Source organism: Hippopotamus amphibius, chromosome 6 (genome assembly GCF_030028045.1).
Source record: "Hippopotamus amphibius kiboko isolate mHipAmp2 chromosome 6, mHipAmp2.hap2, whole genome shotgun sequence".
Lineage (NCBI taxonomy): Eukaryota > Metazoa > Chordata > Mammalia > Artiodactyla > Hippopotamidae > Hippopotamus > Hippopotamus amphibius.
The window spans coordinates 54,476,092-54,495,740 of record NC_080191.1 but is presented as its reverse complement, the minus strand read 5'-3'; the positions used below and the strand labels follow the sequence as shown (position 1 = coordinate 54,495,740).

The following is a 19,649-nucleotide window of genomic DNA, read 5'->3' as shown; positions in this document are numbered from 1 at the left end:
GTGTAGAGAAAAAATTAAATTCCAATTACTGCAAGGAGATACTGCTCACTGATAGATCCTAATCTAGGTTTCTATACCCTAAACTGTATATGACAGCTTCTTCGTTTAAGTCTTAAATATAAAACCTATCCAGGTTTACATGTTGACAGATTTGAGAAGTTGAAACTTGAAACATTTTTCATTGCGGTTATTTTGAGGATTTCATGAAGAAACTGAGAAAACACAGGTTAATCCTTCATCTTTACCAGCTTCTCTTTAAAATTATAATACAGTTAATCCAATTAGAAAAATCTGCCACAGTTATTCGTATCTCCTAAAAGATGAGAAAAATAAAGCTGACATTGAGTATCACTTCTGTATTTTAGTAAGTATCTTCCAGAAACAAATCCTTACTAAAAACTCATGTAAATACCAAAAAAACAGAAAAGAGCAACACTTCTTTTTTTGGGGGGCACACAGGCTTAGTTGCTCCATGGCATATGGGATCTTCCTGGAGCTGGGATCGAACCCATGACCTCTGCATTGGCAGGCGGATTCTTAACCACTGCGCCACCTAGGAGGCTCCAAGAGCAACATTTCTGAAGGAGCACCATACCTGACTTTTCAAGAAGTTCAATTACAGCTCTGGCCACAGGTGAAACAAAACATTCGTGGGTATCCCCACGTACCAGCTTCCCCAGGTTTACATTCGTTACTCTGGATCCAAAAATAAGGGAATAAGTAAGTCAAAACTTGGCCAAAACTCACTCATCTGTAATTCACATGTATTAATCCTGAATAGCATCCAAGTCAATATTTGATATGATAAAATAAAATTTATCTTTTAAGCCAGGACAAGAAAAAAATATAAAATTCTCTCTGTGTGTTTGTTTGGGCCTCTTCCCTCCGTCATGTGCAGTGTGTATCTGCATTAAACATTAACCAGAGCTCCTCAAAGATGAGAATGCCCACTCAACTGTAAAGATAATTTTTTTTTCTTCTCACACTAGCGATGTAACTTCTTAAAAGAACAGTGTTCCTTCCCAGCTCTCAGTTCTCAGAGCTTCCTGAGAATCTGCTTCCTGGGTTATAATCCTCGGTTTGGCTCGAATAAAATTCTTTTTTTCCCTTCTTAACTTGATAGTTAATTGAATTTTTGTGGACAGATAGATAGGATATATTAAATAATTAAATAGAAATTAAAGAGTGGGCAAGAATAGAGCTCAGTAGCTTTTACAGCAGTCCCTCAGGCAACTCCAATGTGGTCCCTATGAGTCAGGACAACCTTGGGTGTTCTGGTTTTGCCTGGACAGCAGGACCACAGCTTGAGGCCACATGGGGCTTCAATGCACACAGTCCAGGGAGCCCCGTTCAATGGACTACGTGGAATGGTGGCCCTGGACGTGTGCAACGCCATGGTCCTGCGGCCACTTTATCCTGAGGACATTTACATCTCCATCAACATCAAAGTCCAGGACCTAGAAATCAGGGTGACCTAGCAAGACTTGGATTTAAGGTCCGATCCCCACTCGACATCAGTACTTATCTCCTTAAAGAAATCAAGGGAAAAAATGAGGTACCATGTCCTTTCAATGCCTTCTGTGTTCTTCCCCAGTCAAATCCAGGACAAAACAGTCCCTAATTATCTAGCTTAAATTGATGGTCTCAATACAGGTTAGTAACAAAATGGAGATACTCGGAAGAGTTTTCATAATTCTCTCTTTTTATGAAAGACTGGAAACTACAGTGTGATAACTTGAGATTCTGGATGTTTTCTAATTGACTAGAGCTTCTTCTCCCTTTTATGGTTTGTTTGCTATAGGGTCAGAGATTTTCATGACAAGTTTTCCACCCGTGTTTGAGTCTGCCCTAAGTCACAACAGAAGGCGAGGATAATGGGAGAACCTGAATGTGTCAGTGAGGTGGTGGACACTCAATCCAGCCCCTGCAAGACTAACGTTATAAATTTGCTCACGACCCCGTAATGCTAAATATATTATGTTCTTTTTGGCCACGGCACAAAAATGTCTTATTTCCATGTAGGAAAATGAGGCTTTTAACCCCAGGAAACATCATGCACTCCCACATGGATGGGCAGCATTCTTTGTCCCCTGAAGCTTATGTCACGACATGACATGGGTCCAAGACCAGTATCAGAGCACCCGATATTCAAGGTTTTTCCCTCAAATTTCAAATAAAATCTTGCATTATGAATGTAAGTGCTTGCTTTGTTTTTCTCCACTGGCCTCAGACTAAGGCAGAATACTCTACTGCTGGAGAAGCAGGTCCCTGGGTTTCTTCTCTGGTCTGGCAGAATCATCAAGGAAAAGCTATCAGGAGAGGAGAGCTGGCTGTGGACTCTGTAAGTCAGACAGGAACTTCTCAAGTGAATGTGACTTATTTCCAAAGCAGTACCCAAGCACTATAAAAGGGCAAGTGTATTTTCAGCATTTAACAAGCCCTCCAACTCCTGAAATACTTAAAATGATTTCTTTCGTGTCTTAATTACTGATGTAATTCAAAAAGAATTTTTAAAAATTCACAGTAGAAAAACTAGTTTAGCAATAAGAGTCGATTGTTTTCTTTTGTATGTTCTCACCCGTCCACATCTTTTTCTGGTTTCAAGGCATTGAGGATTTTGTTGCTAAATGAGGCCTCGGAGATCTGAAGGGCAAGACCATGCACTCTGGTGTCTTCATTAATCTTGAGGATCTCATCTATAATCTAAAGCAAAAACTAAAGTCAGTTTCCCAGAAATAAGACCCGACAAAAGATGCTTTATGTAAGAAACAGATTCATAAAAATGCTTCTGTTTTAGTTTCTTTTTTGTCCTTGTTGAAGACCTGGTGTAAAGCCGAATGAAGAAGTCTATGTTTCTGTCTCACCATGGTTATAAAAGCTTGGCTGAATTTTTTTAGTGACTTCAAGTCTTTCTTATCGCTCTATTCTCTGCTAGAACAGAACAAAACAAAATCAATGCTCTACAGTTAATAAAGTTGAGATTAGTGAAAGACAATTCCCTGTCCACGATCAGATTTGAGCCCAACACACTGCCAGCTTTCTGGGAGGCCAGGATGCAGGAACCTCAAGCATTCCCACCTGACCCAGAGGAGCCTGTATTTCAAACACACTGTGTTTAACTAAAGCTTACTAACCATGACACTCAGGCCCTCCTGTTCTCTGGACCCGGATGGCATGTCGAGTCGAAAATATTTCCAAAGGCTTCTGACAGAAAACCTCTCACAGATAGCTCCGTTTTATAGGAAACACTAAAATGATTCATTATTTATGAAAAAGACCAAAGCAGTTTGGGAAGCTAATATAATCGTTATTGAATGGCCAGGTATGTCTTTAAATAAGCAATGCTCTGGTCTCTCTCTATTTTATGCCAGGATTTCACTTAGCAATATTACTTGTTCATAATTAAGAGAGATTCTAGCCTGCAGATACGGATCTCACCGTGAGAAGTGTTGGTCTACCACTCTTGTTCCACTATCTAGCAAAAATCATGACGTTATTTCATGATTTCATGAAAAAGCTATTTGATATATTCAGAAAACTTGGCAAGAAAATTTTGTTGCATTTAATATTCATCCTTCTGTCATTCATTCAACAAATGTTGAATGTTCTGAATATCTACCTTGTAAAGGAAATATAGCTGTAAACAAAATATCTGCCTTCAGGGACTTCCCTGGTGGTGCAGTGGTTAAGAATCCGCCTGCCAATGCAGAGGACACTGGTTTGATCCCTGGTCCGGGTAGATCCCCACATGCCGTGGAGCCACTAAGCCCATGTGCCACAACTACTGAAGCCCGCGTGCCTAGAATCCGAACTCTGCAACAAGAGAAGCTGCTACAATGAGAAGCCCGAGCACCACAACAAAGAGTAGCACCCCCTGCTCACTGCAACTAGGAAAAGCCCGTGGGCAGCAATGAAGACCCAATGCAGACAATAAATAAGTAAATAATAAATCAAAAAAAAACCCTGCCTTCATGGAGCTTACATTCTAGTAGAGAAGACAACACCACCACCACCACCACCAATAATATTAACAGTATAATCTCTGAAATTGATAAATGTAAAGAAAAATAGTTCAGGTTAAGCAGGGTAAAGGGCTAATGGAGTGATGGTGGGTAGGGGGTGGTTAGAGAGGGTGGCAACTATATACAGAGCCCAGCCAGAATGCAGTGAGGGTACTAGTGTTATCTCTAACTACAATTTGGTAGTTAGAGGTTAGTGACAACAACAAAATCTTAATAAAGATCCTTACTCTATTCCAACATAATAACACCATCATATACATTCCCATTTATCAGAATTTCAAAGAAAAAGAGGGAATTAAGTGACTTCTTGTCAAAAAAATAAGCCAAGGGAAAAAAAAGTCAAGGGCTATCAATACCAGTGGCAAAACAATCCTAAAAAAGGCAAACGCTACTGCAGAAAATGAGTGTCCTTCTGCAGAGAGAAACCAAACTTCTCTGCATTTTGTTAGTACTGGTAGGACAAGTGTTAATCTTTGTAATATCTTACAACGGCACATGTGGTAGAAACTATTTGCCCAATATCCAATTTCTGTTCTTCCTTAGTAAAGAACTCAATTTTTAGCTGTGCTAAGAAATGATCTAAGGCTAATAAATAAATAAATAAAATTAAAAAAAAAAAAAAAAAGAAATGATCTAAGGCTACTTGGTATAAAGACCACATTTCTCGCCCCCTCTGCAGCAAGGCCAAACAATTAGGTTCAGGCCAGTGGAATGGAAGCAGAATTGTGACTTTTAAGAAAGAGGCTGGGGTCCTGACGTTGGTCTTTGTCCTTCCTTTTTCTTGGCTGGTGATAAGAACTGACTGAACTAAGCCCTGTGATCCTGGAAAACAGGGATGGTTAAGAAGTGCCCCCACCCTCTGTGTACTGCAAAGAACCACCTTCCCCATATGACTCTGACAAGACCATCCCTTATCTACCTAGGACAAGGCCAGACACAGACCCCACAAACTCCCATTCTTTGTTCATAAATGATTTAGCTGAACTGTTGGTCTCCACTGAGGCATCAGAACAAAATGCTTGTTAATCATACTTTGGTAAGTTTCTTTCCTTCCCCCAAGTTCCTAAACTTTGACCTACCCTGGGTCTGACTGGTGGACAGCTGCCCCCCAACCACCACCTCCCTGTGAGAACAGGCTGGCCTCAGGGTAAAACATTCTCTCATCTACTATCCCATCAAGCCACCCTTTCAACCCTTTTCTCACTGCTGGGTTCTCTAGCCTTCTCTACCCCTCCTTGTATTAGAAAAGCCCTCTGCCTACCTCTCAAAGGTGTGCAGAGCTTATGGGCTGAGTGTACTCCTTTAACAGTTCCTTTCCCCTCCTTGCAGTAATCCTTTTGGATCATGTCTCTCCTCACAAGTCTGGATTTATTTTTATTTATTTATTTTTTTGGCCACGCCTTGTGGCACGCAGGATCTTAGTTCCCAGACTAGGGATTGAACCAGCGCCCCTCGCAGTAGGAGTGCGGGAGTCTTAACCACTGGACTGCCAAGGAAGTCCCTGGATTTATTTTCTCTTTGACACTGGCTAGAATGTGGATGTGATCTGTAGTGTTGAATCTGCCATCTTGGATATGAAGCAGCACAACAAAGGTGGCAGCCCAGCAAGATCCAAGAAGCCTGAGTTTCTAAAGACGCCATGATGCCAACACACTAGCCAGGGACTGCCTACTTGTAAACTTTATTCACCTACAAAAAACTTCCGTGTAATTCCAGATTACTTAAGGTTTTCATCACTGCCATGGCCAGTCTGAAGAAAACCTAGCCACAGAAGGACCAGACACCAGGATGGTCTGTGGTCCAGTTTCCTAGGCCCTACTTATGGGGGTGACTGCTTCTCCCAGGCTCAAGGTGACACTTATGAGGGCTGGTATTGATACCGAGCAGAGCTCTGTGGGGCTCCTGGGCACAAAGCTTTTCTGTGTCCCCTATTTCTTTGATGATAGGAAAACAGCCTTCATTCAGCCTCCATGACCTTCCCTGAGTTCCAGTGGGCAGATTCAAGCAGTTGTTAATTAATGAAGGGAGGGGATGTATGTGACCTGGGAGAAACAGGCAAGAGCAGCCTTGGGGCAGGTCCTGTTTCCCCAGCAACAATACACACAACAATATCTTTGAGCTATTTTGCAGAAGTTGAAGCCCCTCCAGGTGCGAGAAGTTAACGATGGTAGCTGCCCACAAGCATGCAGACCCCAGACCAGTTGGACCTGAAGGCTGATGATGCCGACTCCTCCTTACCTCATCGCCGACCCATCAGGAGAAGGCGGGACTGTTACCGCCTTGATCCTTATCACCTACCCCTGACCACGAGCCCCGACTCTAAGCTCTCTCCCTATTCCCCAGGGAGGGGGGCACAGCTCTTGAGGTGACAGCCACTGTGTTCCCCCTTTGCCTGGCAAAGTAATAAAGCGATTCCTTTCTACTCCTCCAGAGCTCTGTCTCCATATTTCTATTCGGCATCGGTGAACAGAGGCCAGGTTTTTCTCGGCAACATTACTCCCTGATGGCGGAAACAGCTAAAGCACACACAATAGCAACAAAAGAACCCCATGGTGTTTTTTTTTTTATCAGCTGCCCCAAAACACCACTGAAGGATTCACATAAGTTTAGCCTGGAAAAGGACTCTGAAAATTATGCTGTCCTTTATCTTATCAACAAGGCAAGTGTGACCCAGAGAAACCAAAGAAGGGCCCAAGGTCAAACCACCTGTCAGGACACGGCAGACCAGAACCAGTCCTCCACACACTGACAATTTCCACTAGACCATGCTGTTGCTACAGCTGAAGAAACACAGCCAAAGTCACCATGTCATAGCTCACGTCATCAGCAGAAACATATGGTAAAACAAGGTCCTACTGTATAGAACAGGGAACTATATTCAATATCTTGTAATAAACCATCATGGAAAAGAATATGAAAAAGAATATGTAAGTACAACTGAGTTATTCTGCTATATGCTAGAATGTAACACTGATGAGGAAATTGAAACTTCCATACTTGTAATTGCTTACTCTCCATCTTGCAAAGGCCTGCTCGCCACTCTCAGTTAAACAGTAAAATGAATTACTAAGAGTGATCAGATAAGGGAAGAATGTCTAGCTCTCAGGCACCCACCCCAAGCCTTTGTTTGAGACCCTTTGCACACAGACTTGTTAAGTGACCATTAACGTCAACCTGCAACCAATATGAGAATGCAAATTGTGACCTTAGTCCTGATAGGAATGGAATGTCCGGCTCCTACAAGTTCCTGTTAGGACCCCCTACTATGTGGGTAACCCATGGCAACTCCCTCACTTTGTAACTGCCCGTGACCTATAGTAATTTGCAGCCAATCAGTTTGTACCAATTATAGCTGTATGTTTTAAGCTATATAAGGAGAAGACTCCCCTGAAACGGGGCCCCAGAATTTTGGAGCATTAGCTTGTCTGGGTCCGCTGACTCAATAAACCTGAGTTCTCCAACTCTCTGAGTGTTGTGCTTGGTTTCTCATGGGATCAGTTCTTTTCTGCAACAACACAACATTATAAATCAACTATACTTCAATAAAAAAAAAAGAAGAAAACAAACATATGGTTAGGGACAGACAGATCAAGGAGCATCCACACTAGTGGGAAAAGTAAACTCTTCCCGCTAAAAGTTCAGCCCTAAGAAAAGGCTTGGTCAGTTCCGACCACAACTAAAAGATGCTAAGAGGTCTATTAGGACTGAAGAGGAACACAAAGTAAGGGTCAAGTGTGCTGCTGTATTACCTCGTCTTCACTGCTATCTGCAGGAAGGCAGATGTGAGTGATGTTCAGACCAGCCTGGGAAGAGAACAAAGGGTGATTTTGTCACTGAAAGAAAATGAATCTAACATCCAAACATTAAAATGAATTTTTGAAAATAACAATCCTTACCTCCTCAGCCAAATTCTGGTTTATTTCCTGCATCAAGTTATCATCACCTGCCTTGGGAGAGGAGAGCAAGGAGAATGTAACCTAAAAATATCTTGAAAGCGCACAAAACAGTACAAAGACTAATTTTGTGATTATACATTATCTAACTACAAAGATGATACGGGAAATGCACAAACAGAATCTTATTGCTCATAAAAGGGAACTAATGGCTGGTATTTATTAACAGTTTCTCAGGCTTTCAAGGTATGTCATATTTTAAAATAAAATAATAGTCTTCATTGGGCACATATAGCCATATAGCCAGCATCCTTTTCTAAGTGAGGACGCCAAAGACAGGTATTTAGGTGACTTGCCCTGAGGTGAAAAGCTATCAAGGAAGCAGAATTCCAGAGGCCAGGCTCTCAGTTCACTTTTCTTTGTAGGGGATGCGGAAACAGACCCCAAAGAATGCAAGTCACTTGAGCATAGCTCTCCAGTCTTGAAATCAGAACTGATGAAACTAGAGGCTGCTATTCTGATACATTAAGCACGCGCCAACAATAGCAGCAGCTCAACTGTTGGGCTGTGTGAGCTTCCAGGCTTGGCTCAGCTCACCACTTCCCTGCACCTGGCATCACCTGGGTGTGCCAACAGGGTGGCAAACAGTGCCGGCTGCAGCTGGGAACAAAGGAGTCGCGGCTAGGAGACAGATATGGAGCTTGGAAGTCCTTCAGACTCATGGCAGGCGTTAAAAGTAAGATCACCAAATACCATGTCTCAGCAAGCATCTGTCTTCCACAGAAACAAAGGGGAATGTTTTTCCCCATCCCCCTCAAATCACATCTGATCAGCATTTTATAATGGACCACAGTATATCCTGTGTAACGCAACTTATGTGAGCGCCTATCTCCCTACCTCTGGAAGCCAACCATACCAAAAGGAGACAGACTCAGAGCAGTACCTAACCTGTGACTCTGAAACAGCAAAATGACCAGATAAAGGGGGAAACGACAGCATTTCCAGTGGAGCCTCTTCTTCCCTCCCCTAAGCCCGGATGGGACTTCTGCGACAAGAAATGCAGCTGTTCGTCTGTGTACAATTGTCTTCTAAATTGAAACGCAGCCTAAAATAGCAAGACAGAACCACGGTCTCAGCTTACCTGAATCACAGCAAGAACTGGCTTAAAGGCAGGGTTTTTTTCTTGCAATAGACTCAGAACTTCTTTCGAATTCTGAATGACTTCTCTAGGTTGAGAAAGAAAAAACAACATAGTCAGGTCTAGGTTAATGACTAGAAAGGATGGAAAGGAAGCATTTTCTTAGAAGGTTTGTTATCTCTAAGTGAAACTCACTAGACAGCAGGAGGACACACTCCTCCAAGTGTGGAAAGGGTGGAGGGAGGGGCAGGAGAAGCGTCATGAAATACCCGCTGTAAAATGTGACAATCTCTAATTTTCAAAATAACCAGAGGTAAACAAACTAGATGTTAACAGTAATTTTCTTTTTTTCTCCTTAATATGGCTCATTAGATGAAATGTACAATATAAATGTTTTTCCATCTAAAAGAAAGGTAACAAACACTGAGTCTTATGGGTTGTCAAAAGCCTGCCAGGGGAATCTCTGAAACGGAATTTAAAATCTTGGGCTGCGTATTTGCCTATATGCAACAACCATGGTGAGATCCAGAAATGTTTAATGCAAAGGATTCAGACACCAAGCAACAGTCATGAATGGCCTCTGGAGAAAGGGAAAGTACTGTAATGTTATGGGGTTTCTTGTCCAGCTGCTGAAAATTCTAGATTAGTAAAAGTCAAAGACTCCCAGTAGTCCTTGATTTCACCTATTTGACTAAATAATTTTTTAGGGGTGAATTTTTCTCTTGCATTTTCCAAGTTTACTGTAACAAAAAGTTTGGGTTTCTTTGTTCAGTAATCCCCTTTCTCCACGATACTGCCCCCCACTCCAGGAAAAGAGTTTGGGTCCACGGGGAAAGCAAACATTGGTGGGGTGTTGGGGAGGGTAGCAAACACAGGGGACTGAGGAGGGGGCTTGCTGTCGGATAAGTGGTGGGTCAGGATATGCGCTCCAGGTCCCAGAGTTCATAGAAGGAATGGGAAGCAGACACTGCAGAAACACTGGGGAGGCACCAGAATTGGATACTCTCCTGAGGCCTCTCAGGGAAAGAGCCTCTCACTCCTATGGGCCCCTGAAATCTGCATTTGGACCTCCTGAAAATCCCAGCAGGAAGCACCTTCCCCTTAGCACAAGACCTGGATAAACATGGTACAGAGCAAGCTCTCTTTTTGTAATTTCCTGGGATGAGCAATTTCAGAGACTACCTTGCACCACTATCCACATGAAATATTATTATTTACAAAACAGAAACAGACCCACAGACATAGAAAATAATCTTACTGTTACCAGAGGCGGGGGGTGGGGGTAAAAATTAGGAGTTTGGGATTAACAGATACACATTATTATATATAAGACAGACAAACAACAAAGACCTACTATATAGCACAGGGAACTATACTCAATATCTTGTCATAACCTATAACGGAAAATAATCTGAAAACGATATATCTATACATATAGATATAGGCATATAGGCGTATGTGTATAACTGAATCACTTTGCTATATACCTGAAACACAACATTGTAAATCAACTATATTTCAATAAAAATTTTTAGTTAAAAAATATTAATTAAAAATTTTAAAAAGTTGGCTGGTTTTTTCTTCTCATAATAATAGATAAAAGGCTTAGCCAAGGCAGTACCCACGCTTCAGTGCTTAAGACCATCTTTAAGTTTCATCTCTTGTCTCCACCAAGGTCTTGCATGCACAACAGCTTTCAAAAAATGCAAGGTAAACTTCCAGCCAGATCCCATCAGCAATACATGGCCATGGGCAAAGGGACAGGGCAAAATGTCCAGGGGCAAAACTTCTCCCCATTTTCAGAGAAGAATTTAATGAATGTAACTGGCGGGCACTGCTCAAAAAGGTGGACAAGGAGAGAGGGGTGCTCAGAAAACATTTAAAGGCTTCAAACCCCAACCAGGATGAGCCTGCCCACTGGGCTAGAAGAGATAGACTAGGTGGGCTTGCAGCTAGCAGGTTTTTGTTTGTTTTTAAACACTTGGGATAAAGCAACTTGATTCCCAGTGAAACAACTGTATTGTTGTGTTCAATAAACCAGACTACACGTGAACGTTCACAAATCACCTTACAAATGAGCAAGGTTCTTCTGTCCAACATGTGGCTGAGGACCATGTGCTGCAGATACCCTGCCTTTCTTGACTGTGATTTAGGCCAGATTGGGTCCTCATTTCTGTCTAGTGTAAAAAGGCACTGGAGGGCAGGTCCCAAGTGGTTCTTGGCAATGTTTGTGAGGGTCATCTGGAGAGCTTGGTAAAGACAAGCTCTTTACTACAGAAGTGTACTACAAGGGCTCTACCTTTGTTCTTATATTGTACAGTGTTCTGTGCCTCAAAGCCACCCTTGAACACCAAAAACACCCCTTCCAAAAGCAATTTTCCCAGAAACACTTCTAGTGCCCACCCGTCAAGAAAATGAAAGGCACAAGACTATAGAAGCTCAGACCTGTCACCAACTCAGCTAATAAAGTTGGCTAATTCCCCCCACAACTTGTTACATGTGTAATGTTTCATTCCTTGGAGTTACTCCTTATTCTTACATTATTCTTACTGTGCCAAGTAAAGCAAGCAAGGAGTTACCAATTTCAATAAGTCTAAATAGTAGCATAAATGTTTCTAATCAGGGATTTTTCTGCCCTGCTTGAGAAAAGGTGCCTTGTCAACTTCTGGTTGGAAGGTGATTTTGCCTCCTGTACTGCCTTTGGACCCTTGCCCTGAAACCAAGTCTCCCTAAAACCTCTTAACCAGTTTACCATTGATCTCTCTATCCAAAACTTTATCCCCTTTCTTGTCCCCTTAATCCTGTACTAAATGAACAATAATTAACCAGAGTCAGATGACTAAAAATGCTGTTGTTAGTAACATCATTAACGTACTAAAATTGCTGTCCTAGGTATCATCATTAACTACAAACTCAGGTTGTTTCTCCAGGGCAAGATGTGCTAACAGACCTCTGGCCAAGGACCACTTGGCCAGAGAAGCATAAACCAGACATCCCAACTGCCGAAGCTACAATTAAGAAATGAAATGTCACACGACGATGAAGTCCAGCCTTTTTAGTTCTTCCCTTTAAAAAACCCCAAACAACAACAAAACCCCCTCTAACTCAAAGACCAAGTTGGAGTGGGTCTGAGGCTTGTCCTCCACTCTCCTGCTTGGTTCCCTGCAACAAATGCTGTACTTGGCTACATCACAGCCCGGTGTCAGTAGACTGGGTTTACTGCACATCTGGCGAGGCAGGGTAGCCCAGTCTGGTTTGGTAACAACCCTTTAAGATGACCTCAGCTGTATACTGCTTAAAATCTAATGACCGGAAGAGACCTAACCGCGACATCCAGAGAGAAGACAAGGTAAACGAAAGAGTCCTTGGAGTCGTGGGCCACATCCTGAAGCGCCTTGGAAACAGAGGGAGAAAAAGGGCACATTGTTCAGAATGAACGACAGAAGGAAAACGGAAGAGGATGTCAGTGAACCGCTTGCTGGGTGACACGGCATTCTGGAACTAGGAATCCTAGTAGTTAGGGAAGGCAAGAAAGGGCTTTCCCGCCACCCGCAGGCATGTCCTGAGAGCTTCCCTCTACACGAGCTGGCTCCCCAGCTAACACATCTCTCCAGGAAGAGCCAGATAAGGCTCTACCTCCCCTCGCTCCCATCGAAGGGCTAGAAAGAGCGGCTAGGGTGTATGTGAGAATCAAGGCGGGGTGTGTACGGGGGTGGAAGGGGACCCAAGAACGCCTCCGGTGGAGACAGCGGAAGGCCGGCCCGGTGCTCCCAAGCAGTGTTCGCCTGTGGCTCAGGAGAGGACTTTGGAAATAAGCTGCGCTGGGGATGCCGTGCCCGCGGTGCAGCGACGCTGGGAACGAATCGGCCCCGACTTCTCCGGCGGCCCTGCGCGCGTCACGGGTGGCCGGGCCGCAGCCCTCCCACGCGCAGGAGGCTGCGGCGTTTGGAGAGAGGGCAGACCCTACTGCCGTCACAGTACGCCGCCCGCAGCCAGCGTCCTGCACGCCGAGCCCCCGTGCGGACCGACGCCGATCGCTGGGCCGGGGGCGCCCGCCGGAGCCCCGCAGGCCTGCAGCGCCTGGGACCCCACCCAGGATGCGACCAGCCGGCGGGCGGGCGGGAGCGGGCGCCCCTCCTCCTCGCCGCGCCGCCCCTTTCCTGCCCAGGCCGCGCCCGGCGCGGTTGCATCAGAGAAGGCGGCCGGAGGTGCACGTGGAACGGGGCACGCTGTCCGAGCGGCGCAACACCCGCCGGGGATGCCCACGCCCTCCCGATCCCCCGCCCCCCGACCTGGGCCCGCCGCGAGTCTCCATCCACCGGCGCACCCTGCCCGCCCTCCCGGTGCCCGCGCTGCCCCCACCAGCCACTGTCACCCAGAAAAGTTGGCACCAAACACTCGCGACCCCATGCTCAGCGGACCCCCACGGAGGCCCCCGCGGCCCGGCCGAGACTCGAGCGCTCCGGCCGTCCCACCCCCTGGGTCCCCCATCCCCACCCCCAGGCCGCCGGGGCCCTGGGCGGCGGCGAGCGCCGGGCACTCACCGGACGATCGAGTCCCGCGCTGGGGGCGCCCGGCTGCCCGGGCCCCGGCTGCTCCCAGCCTGCGTGTCCCGCAGCCGCCGCTGCCCGAGCAGGCCCTCCCCGCCGCCCCCGCCGCTGCTGGCGCGACAAAGCGCGCGGAGGCGGCGCGGCGGACCGGGGGGCTGCAGGCGGCCGAGCTGGCGCAGGGCGAGCGGCAGGCGCGCGCTCATGGCGAGGCGCGGGCGGTGCCGCGGAGGCGCGGCGGCTGGAGCCGGAGGCCGCGGGTCCTCCCGCGACGCGGAGATGCGGCCGCGGAGCCCAGAGACGCAGCGGCTCACGTCCCTCCCGGGGGAGGGCGGGGCGGGCGCCGGGCGGGAGGACCGGACCCGGCCGGTAACGGGCCAGGGGCGGGAAGGTCCTGTCTTTTCCTCCTCAGCGGAGAGGGGGCCCCTAGGGGGCACTGCACTCGGGGGCCGTGACGCTGGGGAGGCGGGGGCCTGTGGGGCGCGGGGCTGCTGGAGCTGCCTGGACGTCAGGAACTTTCCGGCACTTTCAATCACAGACTCGAGTTTTGGCTAGGGATAAAAATCAGAAGAGGGTGGGGCATGAGGATGGGGCTCCCGCACTGCCCCGACGCTGTACGGTCATCCTCCGCCTAGGATGCCAGTAACATCCTGCCTTCAGGTGGCAGTTTGCTGCCTGGAAGAGCAGTAGGTTTAGATACCAGGGATTGGATTTATCAGGCTGGAGGCGACGAAACAAGGGAAGAGAGTATGGGCCTGGGCGCTCAAAAGCTGATTTTGTAGCCTTAGGCAAGTTACTTAACCTCTGTAAAGTTTAGCTGCCTCAAATCGAGATACTTTGTTTATAATCTTATCAGGATTATACTTCCCAAGTAAAGTGAGAATGAAATTACAAATTTTAAACACTGGTTTTCCATCAGCTAAGCCCTGTACGGGGTGCTGGAGAGACACTGAGTTAAATCCTAAAAAACAAACAAACAACAAAAAACAGAAAAAACCTAATGCGTTTTGTCCTGATTTTCAGCCTCGAGGATGCGGGGGTCTGGAGAGGTCAAGTTTGGTTAGCCTGCCTTCAATGATCATGTCTTAATCTCATACTACTGTCTATATTTTCCACTCTAAGGCTGATTGCCACGTCTGACATGTGAGGGTACAGCAACATTTCACAAACCTGAGGTAGATACTACCCCCTTTTTATACAAGAGGAAACAAAATCACAGAAGTTGTATCCTGTACAAGTGTTATCGAACGAACTTGGGTTCCCTAGCCAGGGTGCAGTAAAGCCAGTCTACTGACACCAGGTTGTGATGAAGGAAAGGGCAGCGTTTACTGCAGGCACCAAGCAAGGAGCACTGGCCACTAATGCTCAAAACCCCCAAATTCTGCAGTGGTTTTCAGGCAGAGGTTTTTAAAGGAAGGGTGATGAAGAGGGTTTCGAATGTGTGATCAGCTCATGGACATCGCTAGTAGGGGGTTGAGTATCTTCAGAACAGCTCAAAGGACATGGCTCAGAATATTATCTATAGCTCTTGAGAAGGAAGTAAAGCTCTTTGACTTTCTCTAATGGCTAAACTATTATTATTTGGTCTTGCTTGCTTGTTTTGCTTTGTTTCTGCACTTTCTCGCTTCTCTGATTATGTTTACTCTTTGGAACTTGAGGAAGGTCTAGGAGGCTAAAGGTTTTCTACAAACAAGAGGCAGGTGGAGGACATTGGAAGGACTGGGCAGGGGTGGGGGGTGGGTGGTCTGTCCCAGGAATGCCCCATAGGGTCCTGCTTGGTTACACAAACATGTAAAGGTCAGAAAGGAGACTTGAATGGCTGGTTCACCTACTGTCCTGATAAATCTTGGGCAAGTCATAAAACCCTTAAAGGCTTGTCTCATTATAAACTGGGGACCACGCATTTAATGGGCATTCATTAGACACTGCTGAACACAGGCCACTGGCCATGAAGATGAAAATCACTTAGTCCACAGGGAGTTTATGGGAAACCTCTGTGCCTTCCTCTTAAATTTGCTGTGAACCTAAAACTGCTAAAAAGAAAAAAGAGAAAAAATGAAAAAGAAAAGCTTTTTTTTTTTTTTAACTTATCCAGTCTCTACCCTCAGGAGTTTCCAACAGTAACTCCACGAGGGTAGTAACAATTTGCCGGTCCATCTGATAAGTGCCAACCACAGTAATGTTTAAAAAGATATGGAGACCACATACTATATGATCCTGCTTATATGAAATGTCCAGAAGAGGCAATTCTATAGAAACATAAAACACTAGGGTTTGCTTATGGCTGGGAGCAGGAGAAATGGAGGAATTGGAGGTGAGAGCTGATGGGTACATCATTGTTTTCTGAGGTGATGAAAATGAAATGCTTAACTGTTTCTGGAGGAGAATTATAGAATACACCAGAGGATCTGATGCTGGAGTGTGGGTTTTTGTTTTGTTTTGTTTTGTTTTTGTAGTAGGCATGATGGAGTGTGTTTTTCAAATATATATACTATTTATTTATAATGTATGTATAGAAAAGCATAAAGTAAAAACAAAAAATCACCCACAACACTATTGCCAAGTTGTAACTGTTGATGTTGATTTTGACTTTTTTCTTTTCTTTTTTATTTTTTTTGGCCATGCCACATGACTTGCGGGATCTTAGTTCCCTGACTAGTGACTGAACCTGGGCCATGGCAGTGAGAGCTTAAAATTCTACCACTGGACCAACAGGGAATTCTCAAATTTGAATCAGACCTCCTCCTCCTCTCCCTCCCCCTCCTCCTCCTCCCCCACCCCCCCTCTACTCCCCCTCCCCCTCCCCCACCTCCTCCTTATCCTTTTTTTTCTTTTTTTTTTTTTTTTGGCCACACCATGAAGCATTTGGAACTTCCCCAACCAGGGCTCAAACCTGTGCCCCCTGCAGTGGAATTGCAAAGTCTTAACCACTGGACAACCAAGGAAGTCCTCATAACAATTCTGATCAGTTAATTTGATTTTAAATTGTTTTGTAAGATTGCAACCATATTATGTATATAGGTCTCTTCTTCACTTGCTATATCCATTTTCGTGAAATTGGGAAAGGAAAGTACTCAAAATCATGAGTTCTAATGGTTATATATTGTAATCTAATCTGTTTTGTGGATAGACCATAATTTATTTTACCTTTTCCTGATATTGTTTGTGTCGTTTCAAGTTTTGATGTGAGAAATAATATTCTTTCATTTGCTTGTTCAGTAGCTGTGTGTTGAAGGCTTTCTATGTGCTGGGGGAGGGATGGGAAGGTCAGTTGGGGCCACACCTGTGGTGGCAACATTTACCAGTCACCCTTTGCAGAAGCAGTTCTCAGAAGATTTATAACTGCTTAAAACGTTAAGTGGAGAAGAAACAGCACAGGGAAATGGAGACTAAACAACACAGCCACATCTTCATATAAGAAGGTAACCCTCCAGATCATATTGAATTGCAAGGAAATGGCATTTTCGTGAATCGCACACCTCGGCACGGCATGCCCCAGAGAAGACTTCCCAACACTTCACGAAGTATTCTGTATGGAAGAGAGATTTGAGCAGAAAAGATCAAGTTAAAACTGCATGTCTAAGCTAAACTGATCGGGAACGGTGAGCCACAAAAACTGACTTGTGACTGGAATCCCTAATCATGGAAATGGCTCAGGCCATGCTGAAGAAGACACGTTGGAGGCTGTTTTCAGTCATCACCAAAAGCTATGGTGATCCACACCTTTAAAGCGATACTCTAGATCTTTACATTAGATCTCACATGAAAGTATAATAGGGAATTCCCTGGCACCCCAGTGGGTTTGGACTCGGCCCTTTCACTGTGGGGGTGGGGCCCTGGTTCAAATTCTGGTGGGGAAACTAAGATCCCACAAATACAGCAGGGCCAAAAAAAAAAAAAGTATAATAAAGTTCACCTGGAAGCCACATGGTTGTTTTTTTTAACTGAATTAACATCATATTTTCTAATCTTAAAAAATTTTAGGTGTTTGACACTGAACTAAGGTCTGTCCCATTATAATATGATTAACTGTGATCTTACATGTAATTTTAAAAAATCAGTTTAAAGTCTAGGACAACAGAGGTTCCTTGGTGGTGCAGTGGTTAAGAATCCACCTGCCAATGCAAAGGACATGGGTTCGAGCCCTGGGTCAGGAAGATCCTACATGCCTCGGAGCTACTAAGCCTGTGCACCACAACTACTGAAGCCCACGCTCCTAGAGCCCATGCTCCGCAACAAGAGAAGCCACCACAATGAGGAGCCCACACACCACAATGAAGAGCAGCCCCGCTCGCTGCAACTAGAGAAAGCCCTTGTGCAGCAATGAAGACCCAACACAGGCAATTAAAAAAAAAAAAAGAAAAAAAAAGTCTAGGACAACAAATGCCTGTGCTGATTAAGCCAGTTAAAGTATTTTATGCAGCCTCTTCAAATCCTCCTGTGGATGACCATGGAGGCCTCTGTCCTCTGTTCACCTTCATTTCCCTCTTGGGCCCCACCCTGAAGTCATTCCAGATGAAAGATATATATATTCCTTATAGGAAACAAACTTTCTTTGACCTATGTCCAAATGTTATCTCAAAGTGCACTGAAATTACCTGCATTCACGAGGGAAAGAATGTGAGTGAATGAATTTTTAAGGGCTCCAACACAATAGAGCCCTTTCATCCCAGTGTAGTTGACTTATCCTAAGTAAACCAATATATATTTGAGTTTGGGATAAACAGATTCAGACATATCTCTCTCCAAATGAGATCCTGACACTTCACCATGAAATAAACCTGGAAATATGAAAGTTCCTGAAGTTTACTTCCATAAATCTTTCTCCCTTTCCTATCCTTAATATAGGAGGTTAATATAGTATTTATGTGTATATAGAGAGAGCAAGAGTGCATTTGCTCTATACCAGCCTCTATGCTAGAGTGAAGGAATCAACTCTGAACAAGACAGACATAAGCTTGGGTGTCAGAATTTACTGTGCAGAACTGTATAGAACACAGGCATACTGATGGAAAGCTATAAAACCTGCAGGTTCAGAGTGTTATAAGTATTAAGAAGAAGCACATTCCTTGGGCTTCCCAGGTGGTGCAGTGGTTGGGGGTCCGCCTGCCAATGCAGGGGGCACGGGTTCGATCCCTGCTCCAGGAAGATCCCACATGCCGCGGAGCAACTAGGCCCGTGTGCCAAAGCTGTTGAGTCTGTGCTTTAGAGCCCATGAGCCACAGCCCATGTGCTGCAACTACTGGGGCCCACGCGCCTAGAGTCCGAGCTCTGCAGCAAGAGAGGAACCCGCACACCACAGCGAAGAGTAGCCCCCACTCACCGCAACTAAAGAAGGCCCGCACACAGCAAAAAAGACCCATCACAGCCAATAAAATAAATAAATAAATTAAAAAAAAAAAAAAAGAAGCACCTTCCTAGACCTGGAGAAGGAGAGTCATAAGAAGCTTCAGCAGATCAACTGGAACCTAAAGGATAACAAAGTTGATCTTTTCTGACTTCAGTCAACTAAAGCTTGGACTCTGCCGACCTTTGCCCCAATTCTGTGCTGAATTCTCCTGCTCAAGCCCCTTCATGAATATGCATGTACCCTTAGCTTAAAAACTTCACCCTAACTTTGCTGTTCAGGGAGACAACTGCTTTGGGTAAGATCCCCGGTGTTCTCCTTGCTTGTTGCAAGTAATAAATCTTTCTCTGGACCTCTGGCATGGTTGTGTCTTTTGGCTCCACACCCACCAAGAGGGGAATCTAGTTTTGGGGTAACAATGTGATTATTCTGAGACCTCCTCTACGGGCCTCCTGCATTTTGCCTCTCTTCCAGTCCTGTATCAAACAATCTTGTTCTAGGCTAACATTGCAAGGTTATTTGCATAGCAAACAACCTTGGAAGATAGAGTATCTCCCTCCAGGGCAGAGGGCAGATATGTTTGCTGCCCACAGTGTAAAGATAATGCCGCCCTCCAGGGTCACAGATTGGGCAGGTTTGCCAGTAGCTCTTTAAGATAAAGGATTCCTAAATCCAGTATTCCTCGGCTGTGAAACTAACCCA

At 45.2% G+C, this 19,649-nt stretch overlaps 1 protein-coding gene across 3 annotated transcripts in view; it reads right to left on the bottom strand.

The window, feature by feature from the left end:
• The window catches only part of MTHFD1L (methylenetetrahydrofolate dehydrogenase (NADP+ dependent) 1 like), a 176,889-nt gene extending 162,874 nt beyond the window's left edge, over window positions 1-14,015 (bottom strand). The window contains exons 1-6 of one of the 3 annotated variants that reach the window (XM_057739867.1): window positions 13,598-14,015; window positions 9,057-9,141; window positions 7,919-7,969; window positions 7,772-7,825; window positions 2,579-2,703; window positions 596-696 (exon numbers count right to left, since the gene is read on the bottom strand). In XM_057739867.1, coding sequence (XP_057595850.1) covers window positions 596-696; window positions 2,579-2,703; window positions 7,772-7,825; window positions 7,919-7,969; window positions 9,057-9,141; window positions 13,598-13,806 — 625 coding nt within the window. In that variant the 5' untranslated portion in view covers window positions 13,807-14,015. Of the gene's footprint in view, window positions 1-595; window positions 697-2,578; window positions 2,706-7,771; window positions 7,826-7,918; window positions 7,970-9,056; window positions 9,142-13,597 lie in introns of those variants that run through there. The other 2 variants (XM_057739869.1, XM_057739868.1) reach the window with 2 other exon arrangements.
• Between the last annotated feature and the right edge of the window lie 5,634 nt (window positions 14,016-19,649).